Source organism: Thermobia domestica, chromosome 4, assembly GCF_964235325.1.
Source record: "Thermobia domestica chromosome 4, izTheDome1.hap1.1, whole genome shotgun sequence".
NCBI classification, from domain to species: Eukaryota; Metazoa; Arthropoda; class Insecta; order Zygentoma; family Lepismatidae; genus Thermobia; species Thermobia domestica.
This window is the reverse complement of record NC_137457.1, coordinates 317,668,377-317,690,310: the sequence shown is the minus strand read 5'-3', so window position 1 is coordinate 317,690,310 and position 21,934 is coordinate 317,668,377. Positions and strand designations below refer to the sequence as shown.

General features: G+C 36.9%; 1 protein-coding gene across 5 annotated transcripts in view; it reads left to right on the top strand.

Moving 5' to 3' along the window:
* The window catches only part of LOC145684351 (phospholipid scramblase 1-like), a 65,453-nt gene extending 43,836 nt beyond the window's left edge, over window positions 1–21,617 (top strand). For all 5 annotated transcript variants that reach the window (XM_081756569.1, XM_081756570.1, XM_081756568.1 and 2 more), the window contains 5 exons: window positions 6,371–6,588; window positions 11,506–11,670; window positions 13,942–14,103; window positions 17,230–17,306; window positions 21,286–21,617. In XM_081756569.1, the coding sequence (XP_081612695.1) occupies window positions 6,371–6,588; window positions 11,506–11,670; window positions 13,942–14,103; window positions 17,230–17,280 (596 nt within the window). In that variant the 3' untranslated portion in view covers window positions 17,281–17,306; window positions 21,286–21,617. The remainder of the gene's footprint in view (window positions 1–6,370; window positions 6,589–11,505; window positions 11,671–13,941; window positions 14,104–17,229; window positions 17,307–21,285) is intronic.
* The last annotated feature ends 317 nt before the right edge of the window (window positions 21,618–21,934 follow it).

The window sequence follows — 21,934 nt, the reverse complement described above, 5'->3', positions numbered from 1 at the left end:
CTAAACCATATACATGTAAATGACATCACAGTAAGAACATCACACAAGAAAACAAAACTACTAAATGTAGGTGTTCCAGCTCCTGTAACTGTACCAAAATTGGTGACAAAATATTTCAGACTTGTTTGAAGGTTATAAAGAATTGACAATTAAGGTACCAATCAAATAGTTACAGAACTACTGTTTGGTTCTAGAATGCTTTCACAATAATTCAATTTTCCTCTCCTTTGCTAGTATGTGCAAACTCTTCTCAAAACAATTAACATTAATAATAATAATCACAAAAAAAAAAAAAAAAAAAAAAAAAAAAAGTGCAGTGGACGCCAGGGTATTTATTCGATGTACTGCATGTTACACAGAATCCAAATTTCGAAACCCTAGGACGGTTGGCTGTCAGTTTTGTTTTATGGGCGAGAAACCTGTCTCCTCTCTATCCAATGCTGGGGGTTCTGAAATTTGGATTCCGTTTTTCAAAATACAACAAAATCCATACCTTAGGATACAGTGCATAGGACTTTGTTTTGTATGTACTGCTTAATAATAATAATAATAATAATAATAATAATAATAATAATAATAATAATAATAATAATAATAATAATAATAATAATAATATTTATAATATAATAATATAATAATAATATTTATAATATAATAATAATATAATAATAATAATAATAATAATAATAATAATAATAATAAAAATAAAAGTTATTGTTAATTCTCTAATAATGCCTAGTTATGCCAAAAGATGTTACATTCGCTATCGTTTGTCTCCGTGATGGCACCTACACTATTTGTTTGGTTGATGCTCATGGATGCCGCTATATGCGGTATTGGTTATGCTTATAACGAAATTCTTGAATAACTACACATATAAACTATGAAGAATACGGACTAACAAGTTAGATGGCCACAATTCTGATCCAGTGTTTCTCAAAGTGTGGGTCGTGGACCGTATTTTTAGGGGGTTGCGAGAAGTTTTACCTTTTTAATCGTGGAAAATTTTATTTTGATGCAGAATGATATATTGTTAAACACTATTCAGAAAATGAAAATTGCAAGCGTTTGTTAATGAGATTAAAACTAAGTGGTTATTTAGAGCCCTGCCCTGTTGTACAGTCTGTCGAGATGTTTGATTAGGATGGAAAAAGAGTGGGTGAGTCAAAATCTGTCACGGAGTTGAGCATTGCGTCGCGAGAAATTAGCTGCGAGTTACTTTTCTAGCAAACATTTTAACCCGCTTTGCGCATGAGTAAAATTTTTATATACGGTTATTCAGAAGGATAGGTGCTGACTGCCACAACCAATTATTGGTGCTGATTGCCACGACTGTCACTGATTGCAAATATGAAGGTGCTGACTGCCACGAGCCTGGGAGAAACTGTATTTGGAAAGAGAGAGGAATTAATCCCTCAGTACTAAATTTATGATTATTAATTGATTTAGTAGGGATTAATTTAGTAATCATTACAGCAAATCTATGTGGCATCGATTTGTGCAACCATTTGATGTGTTTTGATTCCGATCAATCAAAGATTATGGAAGGAGATGTGTACATAATATGAAACTTCTTCATCCGGACGTTATAATGTACCAACGAAACAATCAAATAAAGTTTGTGTCCATACGAATCACTTCTGATCACCGCTATACATTGGATTGTTTCAGTTTGCGTTTTACAAGGCAGGTTACGAACAAATTATAGGCCTATAACTTTTGAATCGCTTGTCGAATTTGCTTTTTGCTTTGGTTCTGCGAACTTCCCTTGACGGATGCAACGCAATTACACATATAAAATGTTCATGGTGCAAGGGAGTCTTTTGCCTGCATCATTTCTTCATAAGACAGAAGAACAACAGTGATCAATTCTCATCTCTAACCTATGATTATTGTGAACAGTGTGATGACTAATTGTATTTAACAAACCCGTTAGTTATTGCGAAACTTTTTTTCTGTTACTTCCTATAGCTATCAATTCGTATGTCAACATTCGTTACTAATTATATTGTACTTAAAGCGTATAAATGCGTATATCCTCATTTTCTCATATAAACTTCCAAATTGAATATCTCGAACCGTTCTCAATCGTACAGGAGCGTTATTAGCTCCTTGTAATCAGCATGAATTGGGGCTTCAAATGGCATGCTTAGTTTCTCTGCAAGCGAGTGCTTTCTCCTTAACTTCCATTGTGAGGGACAACCAGCAGTGCTTTTTTGGTGGAACTTTCAAGAGCTGCTCGAAACAATTTGTGCAGCTGTACACAGTTCATGATGACATAGGGAGTTCAAGTGAGAACACACAAATCGTACCAATTTTGTACGCACCGCTCCCTGACAAAACTGAAAGTACACTCATGTCCAAAATTATTGTCGCATATCTATAACTGTCTTCTTGTAAGAATATAATTTGATAATGATTTTGCAGAGTTCTTTTAATACTGATACTATGTGTATAATCAGGAAATGTATTTTTATGGTAAATTTCATAGGAAAATAATTATAAATAAGAAAATCATAATGAGTAAAATAAAATGTAACTAAATGGACAAGAAAATTTTATTTTCGTTTTATTGTTCTTATTTACTGCTCTTTGGACATGAAATTTACCACATACTTGTCTTTGCCGATTATACACATACTAACATTATAAGAAATACCGGGCGAATTCGTTATCAAATTATATTACTAGAACAACATATTTATAGTCATGCGACAATAATTTTGGACATGAGTGTACATACAGAGACCTGTTTACCTTTGTTAGGAGTTGGTCTGAACACCACCATCCTACGGTTCATCACGTTTCTTTCATGCTTCTTTGCGTTTGGTAATGTTACGTCTAGTAACTTTCTCTCAGGCTTGTGGGAGTGAGCACCTTGATATTGGCAATCAGCGCCAGTCATGGCAATCAGCACCAATAATTGGCTGTGGCAGTCAGCACCCGTGGCAGTCAGTACCCCACCATTCAGAAGGGAATTTATATTACACTTGCTCGATCGTCACAGACTGATATGCTCGTACCGATAGTACTACTATATTTATAAATTCACCCTACAATTTAGTTTGAAAGTGAGATATTTACGATGGACATAAAACAAACCAATTAAATTTTGATTTATTAAAATTTTAACATTCATGGCCATTCGGGGTGTTTACAACATCCCCAAATAAATTTCATAGTAATCACTCACACGAAATGTTATTGAACGAACTGGAATTAGAGATATCATTTACAAAATTTAATTGCTTTGAAATACACCACCATTAGATGGGCCACAAAATGCTTAATATTATTTAATGTGGGTCGCTGTAACAAGTTCGAGAACCACTGTCTAATCTATAGCGAACCGAAGGCTTTGCTACATAATAATTATAACTGAAATCATGTATGTAAGTTAATCCTGTTTAATTCTAACTTAGAATTAGTCCGTTAAAAAATAGTATTGCACTCAAGACTTAATGAGATGGAACATTATGCTAAAACCGGACGAGACGAAATAAACTAAAATTTTGAACACTGCTCTTGTCCACGAGACAATATTTTTATACCGTGCTAGTGCGAATTAAAATCTTCGAAACTAGTAGTACACACAAAAGTAGCGATACGGGACGTATATCCCGAGACTAGATATATCCACGCCATTCTGAAGCATCAATTTAAGACGTTGCCCACGAGATAAAAACAACCGTCATAAAATGTTATTTTGAGATACACAGTATTGCATATATTAATATTGGGGCGTTGATTTAGGATTTAGATTTCTGGGCTTTCGGTATATAAGGCCATTTAGCCCGTCACGTTTTGAGGGATGACGTCCCTTGGCGAGTACACAATCCGGGGAAAGGGAAGGAAGGAAGCGGCCTGGGACCTATAAGTTAGGTACCACACCGGCATTTGTCTGGTGTGAATCAGGAAAACCCCGGAATATCCTCATTCAGGGTCACTGGCCTGAAAAAGCGTTTTACACTTTTTTGACAGACTGCCTCCACCGGGAATCGAACCCGGGACTATTGGGACGTTGAATCATTAACAATTCCGTGATGTGTAGCACTCTCGTGTTTTGAGGAAGGGCTCTTCTTTACATGTCTTATGTAGTTTCCTCATAAATAAAAAGAGAGAACGCACAAATCTAACGCTAATAACCCAAGATTCGGTTCCCGGTGCGGCAGTACAGCAAGTGCTCTCCTTGAAGGTATACTGGCTATCGCGCTCGCTCTATTGTCTTTACAGAGAGTTTGCGTAACATGAGCTACGTACAACTTGAAGCTTTCAAACTCCTTTCCCAGTAGACTCCCATTCATTTGCTAATACAGGGGGCCTCCGTAAAATCCACCATTGGGAATCCTTTTACTTTCAAAAAGGTGAGAGGTGAGATATAATATAAAATTCCCATGAAATAATGTATAAAATTCATTTAAGTCATAGCAGAGAGTTCTGGTTGACCGCAAACAAACACACACCATATTTTCAGTTTGTTAGAATTAACTTGTTTGTATATGATCGCAATGTTTCGTGATTCTTACATCATACATCTGATTTCAAGAGAAAAACAAGCTGTGACGTCCACGGTTGTGGAATTTCCTCTATTTCTGAAGGTATCCATGGATCTCTCTCTCTCTCCCCTCAGAAACATTCTCGTACTTCAGTTGTTTATCAAATCACTGCATTTTTCTTCCCAGAAAACACACCCGAGATCACACGTGTACTCACTGCAACCAGAAAATTCCCATTTAAATAATAAAGGGTATAATGAATTAAATATTCAACTTTTCACATCCACGCAGTACTAATAGCACTGATTGCAGATCAGGAGCATTGTGACGACATTGGTCAGGAAAAGCACAAGTAAACAAGAGGGGTGGGAAAAGCCAAGATGACATAAAGACATGTATATCCTAATCCACAAAATGACCCTGGTGTCAAAATATATATTTAAAAAAATCAGTTGAGAGCCACCACAAAGACAAGAACTATGTGAATACAGCTGCGTGAGTATATGATTGGAATAAACTAAATTTTTAATTTATATCTTTGTTTGCTTTCCGGTGGATCGTATTAGCATAACGTACGTTATAATTTAATTGCTAGTTTTTTTTTTTTTTTTTTTTTTACGTGTACATTTTGTCCGCGACTATACAATAAAAGTAGGAGTTAAAATTACAATACGGCCATGCTGGCTGAGATTATACCAGTCGCGGATCCGGAGGGGAGGGGGGCGATTCCCCCTTCCAGAAGAGGAAAGTTTATTTTATACATATAAATAAAACTCATTCCAGAGTTTGAAGCTGTTAAAAATAGCTCTAAGTAACAGTATGACAACCTACCGCCCCGAGAAGTCGGTCCTGGATCCGCCCCTGGATTATACTATACGTATAAATATCAGTAAAATGCCCGAATCCCAATGGCGGTTATGTGAAGAAACTGAGGAAGGACCCACTTACACATGTATGTATAGTTTACAAATTTATATATATATATATTATAATATAATGTAATTTAAGTTTAAGGAAGCATATATTGAACCATGTACGTACTAGTATTTGTGACAAAATATATGAAGAATAACTGTGGGAGCGAATTATGTTTTGAACATAACTAAGAGAAATTTATTTCAGAGGATTATAATAGTTATAATATCAGTGTAACAAAAAATTACAAAATTATATAAATGTTATTGTGAAACTGAAAAAGGGGCGATCAATAAGTAACTTAATATACTACCCGAAATGATCCCCTCTGCCTCTAGTAGAAAGTAAAGTACGTACCAGCTCTTTCTTTCTCAGGCACAAACATGGAAAATTATGCCCTTAAAAAGACTCAAATCTGTATTGCTCTCTTTACATGTAGGAATGAGCACGAGACAAGATTTGAGGCTGTCTCGTCTTAAAAATGTGCTGTGAAAGTGATGTCTCGACTCGAAAAATGTATATTTCTCTATTGGAAGAGCTGGGTCTCGACTCGAATTTTGTCAGGAAAATTCTGTCTCGACTCGTCTCGTGCGCATCCCTATTTACATGCCAGTTTACATCTTGAATTTGAAAAAATGTTGAAGTCACAACTGACTCATTTTCCTATTTCCGTTATGTTTTGCTTTCTGGGCTAACACACAGCAAATTGGCTTCAATATCCAGTGACGATAGCAACAAAAGCCGATATACAATAACACATGTATAACTTAATTAGAAGTACGTACATAACCTGGCATTTAAATTCCAGCGCAACCTCAATTTTTAGGCTACAGCAGAGAGATTTATTAGTTTTTCAACTTTATTTAGTAGTTTTGTGTAGACGTAGTTCTCTATTTATATTTGTACTTGATGTGTATTCAGAAGTTATTGGTGAATTTTACTATTTTTTTTTTCAACAGTTGTTACAGGATTTGAAACGGAAAACAAATATACAGTTAAGAACAGCCTAGGACAGATTGTGTATAAAGCCGAAGAGCATTCTGATCTCTGTACACGACAGTGCTGTGGTCCACTCCGTTCATTTGATATGAAAATTATGGATAATTACAACAACGAAGTAATTCATCTTTTCCGACCTTGCAATTGTCAAGGTTGTTGCTTCCCTTGTTGCTTGCAGGTGAGTTCACTTAGAACATAGAATGAAAGTGCAGATCTAGTAAACACTGTAAAGCCAACTGTAGAGACTGAGCGACTTCTTTTGAGATCATGTAAAGTCTGGTGTCTACGGTGACAAAGCAACAACAACTCCGTAAGAGGCTCCACCAAAGCGAAATTAAAATACCGCTATTTTTACAGTAATTATGTGGTATCTTCAAATAGATAAAAGATAATCGAAAAGTGGAACAAGAGCTCGCTAGACAATATTATTTTACATGAGATACCGTTACCACAACTCGCTTATCTACTTTCGATTTCCAGCCATTTAGAAAATCGACATTTATTTTTGCGTTTCTAAATGGCAGCAAACAGAAAGTTACTAGGTGACTCGTGATAACGGTATCTCATGCAAAATAATATTGTCTAACATTCTCTTGTTCCACATTTCGATTATCTTTTATCTATTTGAAGGTGTCACATATTTACTGTACAGTTAGTAGTATTTTATTTTCGCAGAAATTAGGCCTCTTAACTGGAGGAAAGAGAGTTGATGCGTTACTGCAGAAATACAGCGAAAATGTAATTAGAAAATATTGTTAACGAGAGCAAGAATACGCCAGTAGAACTTGGAATTGGGGGCTTCGAGCCCTCTCATATTTTCATAGTGAATTTACTTGAAATAGTGTAGAAATATTTTATCTTGAAAAGGATCATAATCTAACCTTTTGCAGAATGTAATTCATTCTGCTGTAAGAATTGGAATGAACAATAATTTGAAATATTACTTTGAATCTGCAAGGAGCGCCTAAGGTGTTTATGCCATAATATGTATGCAGTGACGCAGTGGTGCCCACCCCCCCTTATGTCCATGACGCACCCCCCCAATTGTCTATCCGTAGGTGTTCTTCCATGAAAAAATCTTCTTCTCGATTAATTTTACCCCCCCCCATCAAACATATTTATATAGATTTTTAACCCCCCCAAATATTTCAATGACGCAGTTTGCGTCATAGCCCCCCCTTGTGGGCACCCCTGAGTGACGTAACAAAGGGGCCGGGGTGTAAAACTGGGCAAATATTTGTTTTCATTATAAAGCAAGGAAAGGAGTTTTAGCAGACTTAAGATCACAGAAGGTACCTCAAACTTAACAGGACAACGACAACTCTCCAACCTTAGGATCGTTTCCATAGAGGATAAGTTAGCTTAAAAGCCATTTTCTGAGGACATTGTAAAAACCTTTGCAGCCAAAAGAACCCGCAAAGTTAAATTTTAGTTCCAGCTTTTTGTGTTTTCATTTAACTTACATCGATTTAAGAGATTTGCAAAATGTCCCAATATAATACTCGAGATAACAGCTTAACTGTTTATCATAATTAAATATTATATTCTAAAGCAACAGATTGTTGATTCATTCTACACATATGCACATCCCGATATAATTCCAAAAAACATTGTGCTTTCCAGTTATGACAAAACTATAAGAATATATCAAGCATGCTATTCTCAGATTATTTGGTAATCAAATTAATTAGTTTCGTGTTTTATCTTGTACTGAAAATTAAATTTTGTACTGCAATTTTGAAATCAAGTTTTACCACTTGAAGAGAAAATGGAATAGGAAAATTATTGTGTGATGCCAATATCAGCTGTAGTCGGGGAGCGTTTGGGTTTGCTCGGTCAGGGGAGGGGGCGCTAAAGTGAGTTCTTGCCTCGGGCGACGACTAGCCTAGTTGCAAATGTAAATGAAATGAAATCTTTGAGGTTTACGTCCCACGATTATGCCGGCCAGGCTAAAGGAGACGGTGATGATGAGAAATGAACGAAATGGTGGAATGAAGAAAGTGGGAGGAAACGGGAGAACCACGAGGAAGCCCACGCTCACGGTGTTTGTCCACCATAAAGTTCATTTGGCGCGAGCTGGGATCCAACCAGGGATCCCATGCACCAGAGGTGAACGCTCTACCACTGACATGAAACTCACGAGGCAACCTCAAATCTATGATGATTGCGACGAACCGTAACGTCTGATATCTACAGTCATAGAACTGCTTTACCTTACGTGTGATGCATCGAAAAAAAAAAATGTACGATTCGAGGAGCTGCGTTCCAAACGCACAGTTGAGAAAACGTGAAACTGCAGATGTGTGCACTATGTAGTCTGTAGTAGCCTGAGTCTGCGGATGTGCACAATGTAGTCTGCTTTTTCTGAACTGATTCGCATTGTCTTCTCAGCATTATTTTTTTAAAAAAGACTATAATACGAACTCCAACAATTATTCGAATTAAACGAATACTAACAATAGTAGTAGTAAAAATATAAGAAAACAATAACAGAAAACGAAACTTAACAGCAATCCAACAACACTGTATCCCCGGCAGATATTCTCCGTATAACGCTAAGGACGACAGTTGCAAAGTTGTATGGATGGGTGTTGACGATCGGCATACACCATCGCGTTCTATTGGTTGCTGAAATTAGTAGATCTACATCAAGCTTCACGACTTCTTGCGATCACTATAGTCTCGTGAGCAGTACTATTAGGAACAGAGTAACTGTAAATAGTTACCTCGTGAACGGGGCTTACTTGAAGAGACTTCCAAAAGGATACGGTACTTTGTCAACCACGTGGCACGGTTTCAGGCAAGGGTAAAAGTGAGGGGGAACGAGAGGGGACGCCGTCCCTCTGCTTCCAGAAATTATACGTGGCGTCCCCCGACTTTCTAATAAAATTACAATGGGCAAAGATAGGTAGGGGGACGGAGTAACGTCATGCGTTCCCCTACCTTTTCAGATTCACTTTTACCCCTGGCTTCAGGGCGTGCACACTGCTCTTGCAAACGATCGTGAGACATAGATTCGTGTGAATGACGCGGTTAATTGTCGTCTGTGTTGTGTGGTATTTGCTGGCCATTTGCACGCTGTGTGCATGGGACAGGATCGGAGATCGCCATATGCTGAACTATAGGCAATAGCGGCGAAGTCCTCTTCACGGGAGACCGGGTTTTAGCTGCTCGTGTCGGTGTGGTGGGCCCACGACTTTGTGCCACATATTTCCATATAATATGATTCAGAGTGGCACGACCTAATGAAAATAACGCACTTAGCACTTTTACGATGTGAACTTAGTGTTAGAAAGTGTTATAGTAAGCCCCTCCCAGAACAGAAAATGTGTTCAGTTTAGGCGACATCGACCGCACTGCTTTACTGCATGACCAACGAGATTAGTGACAATCTCAAGGCAATAGATTGCGCATGCGCGGTACCATTGACATTGACTTTGCTTCTGTATAATAAACTGGGGGCGCGATGTCTCAGTGGTAGAGCGTTCACCTCCGGCGCTTTTGGTCCCTAGTTCGATTCCAGCTCGCGCCGTGTGAACTTTGTGGTGGACAAACACCATGCTCATGGATTTTCCCGGGATTCTCCCGTTTCCCACTTTCATTCTACCATTTCATTCATTTCTCATCATCAGTCTCCTTTAGCCTAACCGGCATAACCGTGGGACGTAAAACTTAGATTTAATTTAATTTTTTCTTTATAATAAACTGCCAGATTCTATCAAATACCGAACTTGCAGTTTGAGGTAAATTGTTACATAAACCATCTCCTACAGCGTAGAAATCAGATCTTTTGTATAGGATCACGATTAAAATTTCCTTTTAAGAATTGTGAAAATCTATACTACGTACAAGCGCAATTAATATTTATAAGCGACGTCACTATTTTAGTGCTATCGTTATGATGTACCTGTGTTTCAACTGTCTAAATGTATAGCATCTGTACTTAACATGTTAGGTCCTATGCAGAGTCGATTTTAGTGTAATATTAAAGAGTTTGATTAATACTTGATGCTAACGTCCGTATTTAGAAATACGGTATTAAAGTTGGCAACAATTTATGTTGAAAAAAGTCAGTCATGACTTTCCCGCAGGGTTGTCCAAGTTCATTAGGAGAAATCAGGATAAGAGAGAATTATCTATGTAGATATTTTTGCAGAAAACTGTAAGTTTCTTCTATAGATTTCTTCAGTCGGCAATAAAGCTTAATGACACACTCTGCACTTCCATCATATCCATTTCTTTCTGAAACCACTCTCAAACGTGACAAACACTTGTATGGTTACTATTCAACATTTAACTTTACCTAATGTCCAGCACTCGGGCTATAAACGTCTACCCTCTCTTGTTATTGCTAATATTATAACTGGTCTTTACATTGCCAAATATGTAAAGGTTAAACTCAATGTTGGCAAACGCCAATATGAATTTTCTCAATTCTTTTGGAACAACCTTTGAATATATACTGGTAGTATTCATAAGCAGTGTTTCTTTCAGAAACAATGTTCCGGGGGGGGCACTGCTGACAATATTCTATTTATTATTATATTATAGACGTATTTTTTGACCTCCTTCGGGTCGGCACTCTCACAGTTCCGGGGGGAGACAGTGCCCCCCCCCCCCAAAAAAAAAAAAAACAGGTCTGGAAGAAACTATTGATAAGTTTAAATATGAACTCAGCTCATGTACTTCACTTCGAGCATGTGTTGAGCAGAGTTAAGTTCTTTAAAAGATCTCAAACCAGGAATCATCTTTCTGTAGGTGTCGCGTAAGATTTAGTTATCCGTGAGGACATGAAGTCCTGGATACAAGCTTGAGTAGTGGTTGAACAGTAGGTCTTATTTCAGTATGCCCCAACTGCGGGTGAGCAAAATTAAATACGTGAGTATCAATTAATTGTGGATTACATATGAAGATATTTATGACTTGTGTTTCCTATTCAGTTGAATTAATTTATGCTAAAATTAAAATATAAGCTCTGTTCAACTTAGCATTTTTTTTTTAAAATAAATCTTGGAATCTTATTCGGATATCGTTTGTAATATTTTCTGTTATTTCGTTTCATTTATCCGTGGAATTTTATTTCTGTTTTTGACAGGTAATGGAAGTATCTGCACCACCAGGCAATCTTATAGGGAAAATAGAGGAAGAATGGAGTATTTGTCAGCCACAGTTTACAGTAAAGAATGCATCAGGCGATGTAGTACTTAGAATCGAAGGTCCATTTCTTACCTGCAGCTTAGGACAAGATGTAGATTTCAAGGTAAGGAGTTTCGTAAACCTGGTAATAAAACTAGTTATTAACAAGTGATTTTTTTTTTTCAGTGTAAAGTGTGAAACTACGGTAGCCTTCCGAACGATGCAAATTCAATGCGGAAAGTGGAAGAATAAATTTATAATATTTTTGGTTGCAGTGAGTGAATAAGATCAAAGGTAGAACCTGCTCCTCGCACACTGAATCTATATCAAGAAACCATCACGCTGGTTTCACTGTAAGGAGATTAATATTGAAACCAGAATTAGTAGCTAATGTATACATGTTCTGCTTGTAAAAGAGGAATGAAGTCAGAAATGATCATTCTTACGGTTCTGGATACATACAAAATATTTACCTTTTTTTCACTGATGATGATGATGATGATGATGAGTATTGAAACCGGAAATTGTAAAATTTTACTACTTCAACTTTTAATAAAAGGTTAACCAAGGAAGTGTAATCTACCTGTACTCTTGGGACGCCAGACGCTGACTGATAAGCAGTGTTGACAGATCAATCAGTTGGAAAAGCAGGAGATTCGAAGATATATATATATATATATATATATATATATATATATATATATATATATATATATATATATATATATATATATATATATATATATATAAACAGGAGAAAGCAGTAGACACATACAGTGGTGGCGTTTGAATGTAAATCCAGGGGAGGCAATAAAATTTGCCATTAGTAAGCAGGCAGTAGTCAAAACAAGCAGTCCAGAATTCATTTCCGATGAACTACGTTGAGTAAATAAAAAGTAAAGTCCCGAATTATATTAATATTATTTGATACACACGTATGTGAAGTAAAACGTAGTGAAAGAGCAAAGTGGAGTGGGGAAAATGTCTTTTTATGCACGTAGCGATAACGTAGCTATATGGTACAGTCACACGTGATCGTGGCGTAAGACGATTTCTTGCTCACGATCGTGGAGAAATGATCTAAGCCACTCTTCCAACCCAAGTCACAATCTAAGCAACACTTACTTGTAAATCTTACAGAAAGTCAGAATATAGACTCATCTTATAGAGGATGACGTACAGTTGTATTCTTTGCATTCATATTATATATAGTAAAGCTCTATAACTATACGCTCTACAGAGCTTTGTGTATTATAACAGAGAAATTTTATCTTTTTATGTGAGGAAACATTGAAAATTCAATATTAATAATCCTCAACTTCTCGAAGTAAGGAAAAAGCAGGAGATTGTTCACTTTTCGTTTTCTTTCGCAGTAGATCAGTAGAACGTAGAAAAAGCAGGAGATCTCCTGCAAAATCAGTAGATCTGGCAACACTGCTGATAAGTCAGAACGTGTTCCAACTTGACACTGTCTGTCTCAACGGATCAGGCTATCAGACAAATTACATCAAATGGTTGTGGCGTCAGCAGTAGCTGCTAAAAGAATTTATTCACCGTATTTTTTTTTTTTTTTTTATTACACCTTACAATTTGCAAGTTGTTGCCGTTCGAGTTTTTCTCCAATAGCCAATTACCTTTTTTGCAGTATTTATATTAATAGTCATGATCACTTTACAGTGCCTGGAACATCATTATTGCCAGTTACCACGACCTGTAGTTCTTGTTGAACTTAATGCTTATCATCGCTTGTATAGGCTCGGAATCGAAAAACTAATTACAGCCTTCTTTGATATGTTTGATCTTCTTTCACTTTTCCTACGCATTTTACCACTGTCTCGGGCATTTTCTCGCACATAGATCTATCCATTTGTATCCCCGATTAGGTATTCTTCTCACCTGGATTGTTTATCCCGTCTTGTGTTGTAGTGAACCTGCAAGCATTCATAGTCTACTTGCTGTGCCTAACCCTCGCCAATCTATTTACGATTTTCGTCGTGCGGATTGGGCTCACTTCTTCCTTTGGCGATGTTCCTCACCTCTCTGTTGATGACCTAATTAAGTTACTTCGACAAAACTTACTTGCGGCTGCTGATTCTTCTAATCTTTCTCGTGGACCACATCATCCCGAATTCGTTGGTGGTCTTTGATATTCGTCATGCTATTCTTGCTCGGCTACGTTTCTTCTATTTTGGATATTCGATGTACGGGATTCGTCGACCCATTTGCCTTATTGTGACGGGGACAAACCTCAGTGCTGATGTCGCCATTACACCATAATTGATTATTAATTCCTTCATGTGGTGTACACGTGACGATGGTACTGGTTTTTACGTCTTCTAAGTACATATTAACTTTGTATTGTACTAGAAACTAATATTCTTTTGCTATGTTTCAGGTAATGTCGAATGATGGTCAGACGCAGGTAGGAAAAATTTCTAAACAGTGGTCCGGATTTGCAAAGGAGGCGTTTACGGATGCTGATAACTTTGGAATTACTTTTCCAATGGATTTGGATGTGAAAATGAAAGCAGTCATGCTTGGAGCATGTTTCTTAATCGTAAGTAATAATAATAATAAAAAAAAATAATTATAATTTTCGAACAGTTAACCCCTTCACATATGACTTTTTTCGGATTTTTTTTTTTTTTTGCAATGCTGTAAACATCTATGCCTCTTCTGGCGCATGTTCACAAAGCACAGGAAACCTGTAAACTTCTGCCTTCTATTGACAGCAAGTGGGATACAGCCGCTCAAACATCGAAACGCGTGACACGCGTCAAAATACGGAAGTGAAAAGTGAAAAGCAACGCGTCCAGCGCGTCAAAATATGGCAAGAGGTTAATAAATATTTAGTATCAGTGTAGGGAGAGGCGTAACGTAAAGATCTGCAAGGCCAGCGAGCCTGTTATGGCTTAGGGGAGCCCGAAGACTCTTTCCTTTTCTGAATCTAAGACATCACATTGTATATTAATGCGGTTTTGTAGAATAGTGCTAAGTATTCATTGTGGATACTCGTAGACCAGAGGAATTATTAAAATATGAAATAATGCAGTATTTTAATTCTCTAGTGAAGTTGGTGCAGTTCTTAAAAATTCTGACGGTTTCAAAAATTGGTCAAATTAGCCTATAACATATCGACTTTCTCTCGGCTAAAACGCAAGCAAAATCGGAGCCATCAAAGACCCCTACTATATTTAATAAAGATCAGACTTCATTTTAATTCGATGGATTAATAAATGTGTCTGAAAAAGATCTATGATGTGCGCTTCCTTCTCAATAACGACTCACTTTCAGTGCTATTTCAGTAGCATTAACAGTAAGCCGGCACCTGCACTACTGTGACACCATACTAATAACGATGGTTCTGGCTCAACTACATAGATGATAGCAGGGTTGCCAATTCCTTCAGGTATTACTGAACGACCTTCTGTATTTGATATTTTCCACATTTTTTATTTTTAAATTTATATCGATCAAGTCTGATATATTTTATAGGTATCAACTTTCGATATCGAAATTGGGATATCAGTCAGTTCTAGCGCCATGGAGATTAGGCATATAATCCAGGTAAACAAAGCTATTTAGAAAGTAAAGTGCAGTATTATAGTATTTCATACACTTGAAGCATAGGTTTCAAATTAACGGTTCTTCTGTAGTACTATTCTGTATAGGGGGGGGGGGACTGATAATTTGAGATTTTGTAAACATGCTTTTATAAAGTAAGATTTCCAGAATAAATGAAAATTTCAGTTCACAGCTTTCGTCGGTTATCGTCACTGCTCTAATTTCACACTAACGCCATCTGTATATTAATTCTTTAAAATATTTAACACCTAAAGGAAACATGGGTGAAGATTCACCCAGATGAAAGTTATTTCTTTTGCTGCAGACTGGCAACACTGCATTGACCTTTCTTCCATATGGTATGTTTCTCCCTTTGTTAGTAGCTTTATAATTGTGGTGCAAACCTGTTTATACTACTTTCTGTTTACGCTGTATACGTAATTCTTGGGTGAATTTTCACCTGTTTCCTACCCTGAGAGTTTTTCCATTGAGTTTTTTGTGGAGAACATTGGGATGTTATTTGCAAAAAATATACTCCTTAATCAAGACCTGTAGAAGTTTCCTCATCAGCTTAAAGGTGAACAGTAAATGAAGTTTTCTGTTGATAAGCATTAGCATTTTTCTACAAACTCTTTTTTTCTTCAACTTTTATACATCTGTAAAATATAATGCCTCAGAAATATAAGTATTATACAAAAATCTTTTAGATTTCTATATTTAATTTTTCACCATTTTTCTTGATTCTATTCAGTGAAAATATATTCTTAATTACTTCATAAATTCTCAAGCAAATACTTCAAAATATACAGTAATAATTGGGGCCTGGAAGTTGAGGAAAAATCGTAGTTTTGACGAGTGCCCTAAGGCGAGGCTTAACATAATATATGTTCATTTTGAGTCATTGTAGGCCAGAAAATGGTGGATTTTATTTATCCTTTTTGTTTTGGCCTTTTTCGACGTTTTTTGGTTTATTCGTCTTTTAAAGCTCTTATAAGTCTTAACGTTCTTGCACTTCATCTTTCGACAATAGATTTACTGTCCAGTAATTCGAATCACCACCACCTCTTAAACATATTTTCTTTACTAAAGAAAATTCAAAAGATAAGACATTCTTCAAAGACTGGACTGATAAGACTAGATCTGCAACAATGGTGAGTCAGATAAGAGTCGTAACAATGTCCTCCTGATACACAGCTTAGTTATAATTTCAGGGTGTTACGGGCCAGTGTAATATCCTGGTTTTCTCCAAAAGTGTCCGGCTTCTAGCTGTCCTCCGAAACTGTTCAAAATGTATGATTTAACTTGGACAACATAAACAATATAACAAAAATGTGAAGCGAATATTAGGAAAGAAAGGAAGAGACGTGACGTGACTCTTCTAGTTGTCGCCAATTTGAACTTCGATTTGTTAATTCAGTAAATAAACTAAAATAATTTTCATTTTTCTGTTCTACATAAATTTCATTATTAGTTGTTTAATATCGGACTTCCGAAGAGAAAATTAATTGAATTGATTGACCGCGCCTATAGCAACAACTCTTTTTTTTTTAAAAAAAATACATATTTTTAGGTCTTTTTATGGGTTCTTTTTGGGCAAGTTTTAATTCTTCAACTTTCGAGCCCTAGTAATAATGTAACATTTATGAGTCATTTGTGAAAATTCATCCGTGTTTCCTTTGGTGTATGTAAAAAGATTTTTCTTTTTAAGGGTTAAAACTGTTAGTAGTTATGTAGAGTTCATCTGACTGTGATTTCTGAACGTTGTTCAGCTTAATGTTTTCGGATTCAGCAGAAAAGGAGAGTCTCTGGCTCTTACACCAATGACATCTGTAGGTTAATTCTATAAAATGTTTAAAGACTTTGGATAGCTGTACAAATAATGTTGTTCATCTGCTTTATCTGCGGTTCAACAGAAAAGTGGAGACTGGTACCCGAACGTGATCACACCTGATACTCACTGCTATAGCCATCTTTTGTCGTAAGAAATAGACTTGAAAATGCTTTCTTCGTACTTCTGTTGTCTCTAAAATACGGTATGTGTGCACGTAAACATTGCGCAGGTTTGATTTTTTGCACAAATTTAATCATAATGTGCGATTTCTTTTTTTTTTTCCTATAGGATTTTATGTTCTATGAATCTCAACCAGACTCGAATCGAAATCGACGGTGAATAGGAATGCTGTTTTTATGCTGAAGGTAAGATAATGTATTCTGATTATTTGCAATTTAAGATGCTCGTAATTTATCGTAAACAGCTCAATGATGATTAAATAATTAAGAACGGACTAAATTTAGGTGCTTTTGTCGTGATCGTACCTTTCACACTTTTACTGTTCAAAAACTTTTCGATGATACATAAAGTCAGATCATACCAAAACCTGATTCCCCCATATACGAGATTTGTTCAAAAATTATCGAACTTTATTTTTTTTCGCCTGCAGAAGTGTCAGTAGGTGGCATTCGACCAATGAGTGAAGGCGTATAGTGAACGGTCGTCGGGTTTGAGTTTTCGAGACAAAAGCTTGAGCAGAGACATTGCATCAAATTTTGCCAAAAGCTTGGCGATACCTAAGCGGAAACCATTCGAAAGCTTCAACAGGCCTTCGGGGACGATGCTATGAGCACCCCGCTCATAAAGAAGTGGTTCAACAGCTTCGAAAATGGGTCCCACGTCAGTGCACAGTGAACCACGTTCTGGTAGGCCTTCAACAAGCTAGAATTATAATGTCATTGAGCAACTGCAGACTGTGGTCTTGCAGGACCGTCGTATTCAGTCCGAGAAATTGCGAATGATGTAAGGATCGGATTGGTATTCAATTTTGAACGAGAATTGAGCATAAGGAGAGTGTCCGCGAAATTTGTACCGAAGTTGCTAACGATGGATCAGGGGCAATGGCGTCTGGACATCGCGCAGAACATGCTGGACAATGCAAACAGTGACGACAACTTTCTGAACACCGTCATCACAGGAGATGAAACATGGGTTTATGGGTACGACACGATTTGAGTCTAGAGAAGACATCATGCGGAATCCGACGGCCCGGTTGCTCATCATTCCAAAAACTGCGTTCCAGAAGTGTTTCCAACAAAAGCGAAAGTGCTGGGAGAAATGTACCAAGGACACTACTTTGAAGGGAATTAGTGTTTCGGGTTTACAAATCAATAACTGTATTTTTTGCCAACCATTTTTGCCAACCAAAGGATAGATACTTTTTGAACAAACCTCTTCTTTATGGAAAACGTACATCAGGAATGGGTCTGTAAGGGAATCAATCAGCTGTTGCCACAAACGCCAAGTGTATAGAAGGGATGATACCCATAGTACAGTCATGTCCACAATTATTGCCGCATATCTATAACTGTCTTCTTGTAAGAATATAATTTGATAATGATTTTCCAGGGTACTTTTAATACTGATACTGTGTGTATAATCGAGAAATGTATATTTGTGGTAAATTTCATAGGAAAAGAATTATAAATACGAAAATTACAATGAGTAAAATAAAATGTTGCTAAATAGGCAAGAAAATTTTATTTTCGTTTTATTGTTCTTATTTACTGCTCTTTTGACATGAAATTTGCCACATACATGTCTTTACCGATTATGCACATACTAACATTATAAGAAATACAGGGCGAATTGGTTATCAAATTATATTTCTAGAACAACATATTTATATACATGCGACAATAATTTTGAACATGAGTGTACATAGAAATGGAGAAGAATTTTATTTTGTAAAGAAAAAAGTATTTTTTTTAAACTAAAATGGAACAATACCTCGGAAAGTCAAATGATGAGAATGTCAATGATATTGATTACACCCGTCTAGTCTAAGTACACCAAGGAATATCATCGAAACAAAGAAGTTCTAATGTCCCATTCAACACTTCGAGTATGGAACAAGGATCATGGACCAAAACTGTTCTAATAGTTTCAACAGACATACGAGGCGCATCCAGAAAGTAAGCTTCCCACGCGTCCCATAGCTAGGAAACCGTATATTGCGCGAAGCGACTGCGTGTACGTGAGAGATTAAGGTCCTAACATGGCAGTTGCGCCAGCAGAACTTCCCTAATTCTCTCAATAGTGTCGTGGCAATGGTTGAAAATGGATGTTCCTATTCCAGCTCCCGCCGCGTGTGAAGTGCGAGCAGTGATAAAGTTTTTGAAATCTATCGTCAGCTGTATCGTTGCAAAAGTGTCAATGCTGACCCTGTGCGCCTTGCTCTGTGTTCTAGGATCAGTTGCTTCAACACAAAACTTCTTGATCAACAGGCATTCCGTGACAGTGGTATGCAATAAGGAGCGGAAAATATGCAGGAACTGCTTGCTCATGCCATTAGGCAAATGGACCTGGCAGAGCTAACGATGGATTTCGATTGGTGCTATGTCTGTGCATTCAAAAACTTTATCACTGCTCGCACTTCACACGCGGCGGGAGCTGGAATAGGAATGTCCATCTTCAACAACTGCCACGACGCTACTGAGAGCACTAGGAAAGTTCGGCTGGCGCATGCGCCTTGCTAGGACCTTACTCTCTCACGTACACGTAGTCGCTTCGCGCAACAGTTTCCTAGCTACAGGACGCGTGGGAAATTTACTTTCTGGATGCGCCTCGTACATTCATAAGTTACATTCAAAATTGTACCCATTGGCTTTCTAGTTCTATTTAATTCTAGTTTTAATTCTATTTAGTTATATTTTATCTACATTTGTGTATGCATACCTCTATACATTTGTAATTTGTACTATGTTTATTGTACTTTCAATAAGTTTCCCTACTATACATATTTATACTCCATGGATGTTGTCATCTCACTTGACGGGGACCAATGGGTAGGGCTGGATTAACTAACCCATCTGCGGTCCCGGGGTTAGAAAAAAAATGTGGCCTCTGCTCACTTCGCCTAATACATTTATGGGAAAGGACAACAGGAAAGTTATAGGACAATGTTTCATATTTTTGGTAAATTTTATCTTATGATGATGATTATATCTTGTATGATTCATTTTAGACAGTCAGCTGAGATTTTGATCAGAATGGATTCTACCGTCTGCCTAGGGGCCCGGGGGTACAGCCTCCCTTAATCCGTCCCTGTCAATGGGGATTGTTGACAGTCCCATAACGCGTTTCATAGGTTCGTTTGTCCATGATGATTAAATGTAGTTTCGTCCGATATTTTTGTCAGGACAGTAAAATCTGTCCATATTATGGAGACGTCTCTTAAGAAAGGTTCCACTGTACCGAGTGTGTCAGAAGTCCAGTGTCACAGGCCAACTCTGATACGAGCAGAGATCCGAATAAATAAAGATGAATGTTATTAGAATTAGGTAGTTTTCAGTCTAATATGAAGTTTTTTCCAATCATACCAGTCAATATGACTCCATACTGATAAGGCGTCATGTGTTAGATGAAAAAAAAAAAAAAAAAAGGCAAATTGTCTAGTTCTGCAATCTAGTTGAATAGAATGTAAGAACACGGAAAAATTATAATGGAACTTGCATATTGTTATGTGAGAGGAATATACACACCTCAGCCCAGTTTCTGTCAATATTGCATTGTTGGTATGGTAGTAAGGGCCCAAGAGATCAGCCTGCTGAATTGGCAACGTTGGTTTTCCATTTAACCTAGGACACTTTACCAGTGTGGAGTCGAAACGGCTCGTGCGATGGGAAAAATCCACCATTTTGGATTGGAAACCATTAATTTCCAACTAATTGCGATTTTCTCGTATTCTTAACGGGGTTGACCCTTTCCTCGGACTTTCGATATACCCGGTATATATAGTGTGTTTTAAAACTCGCGCCCGTGCTCAATGAGAGGTGATGCTAGAGATAAAGATGATGAAACCATTATATTTTATTAAATATCTGGGAATTATGTTTGGAAATAGGCCTCAGTAAAATTAGTGTAGCAACATCATACACCATACAGAAGATGTGTTCTACAAAATAACATTCTTTCGCATGGGGGTAACGTATATGACTGACAACTGAGCGACCCATGTTCAAATCCCACTGTAAACCTTGGGTTCACTGTATTTAATATGCTGGTTTTGCGTTTGTTCAGATATTTAGTCAGTTGGTGAAATAATTGAACAGAATTTTAATTTCTCATAACATCCCCGACTATAATGCACTAAATAATACAATTTATTATTTTTTTCTGCAGGAGAAGGACTACTGGAATAGACTGCTGGTAGAGGCCAGAGAAAATGGTGTACACCAAAATAAGACTTCTTTTAAAGGACTGAAAAAAAAAAAATTGCAGATTTTTAAGTATTATATGCATACGACGTGTTTTGAACCTATATTCTGGATCTTTTGAACTAAATGATATTGCATTATTGCTGTATTTTGTATGAAGTGTTTTATTGTGATAGTGTGTTCTTAGTATTGAAGATACATATATGTTAGTTAATTTTCTATTTTGTATGAAGTGTTTTATTGTAATACTGTGATGTACTGAAGATGGTCATAAGGTAGTAACTTTTGTATTTTGTATGAAGTGTTTTATTGTTAGTATTAAGGATGGTAAGTTTGGTTCTTTCTTATGTTTCGATACAACTTAACTGTCGGGATAGAAACGAGAGGCACCTAAGAGGTGCAGGATAACAATACCAAATTTATAGCAGTAAAGCACATGCTAAATGGGGGCGTCTCCACCACTAGTCTTAGGTGACTAGAACCATGAGCAAAATTAGACAGGGTAATGAATATGCATTTAGTGTTAAAATAATTTGAAAATGACCAATGCATTTTCAAAAATGAAATGAACTCTGAGTTTTACGTCCCACGGTTATGCCGGTTAGGCTAAAGGA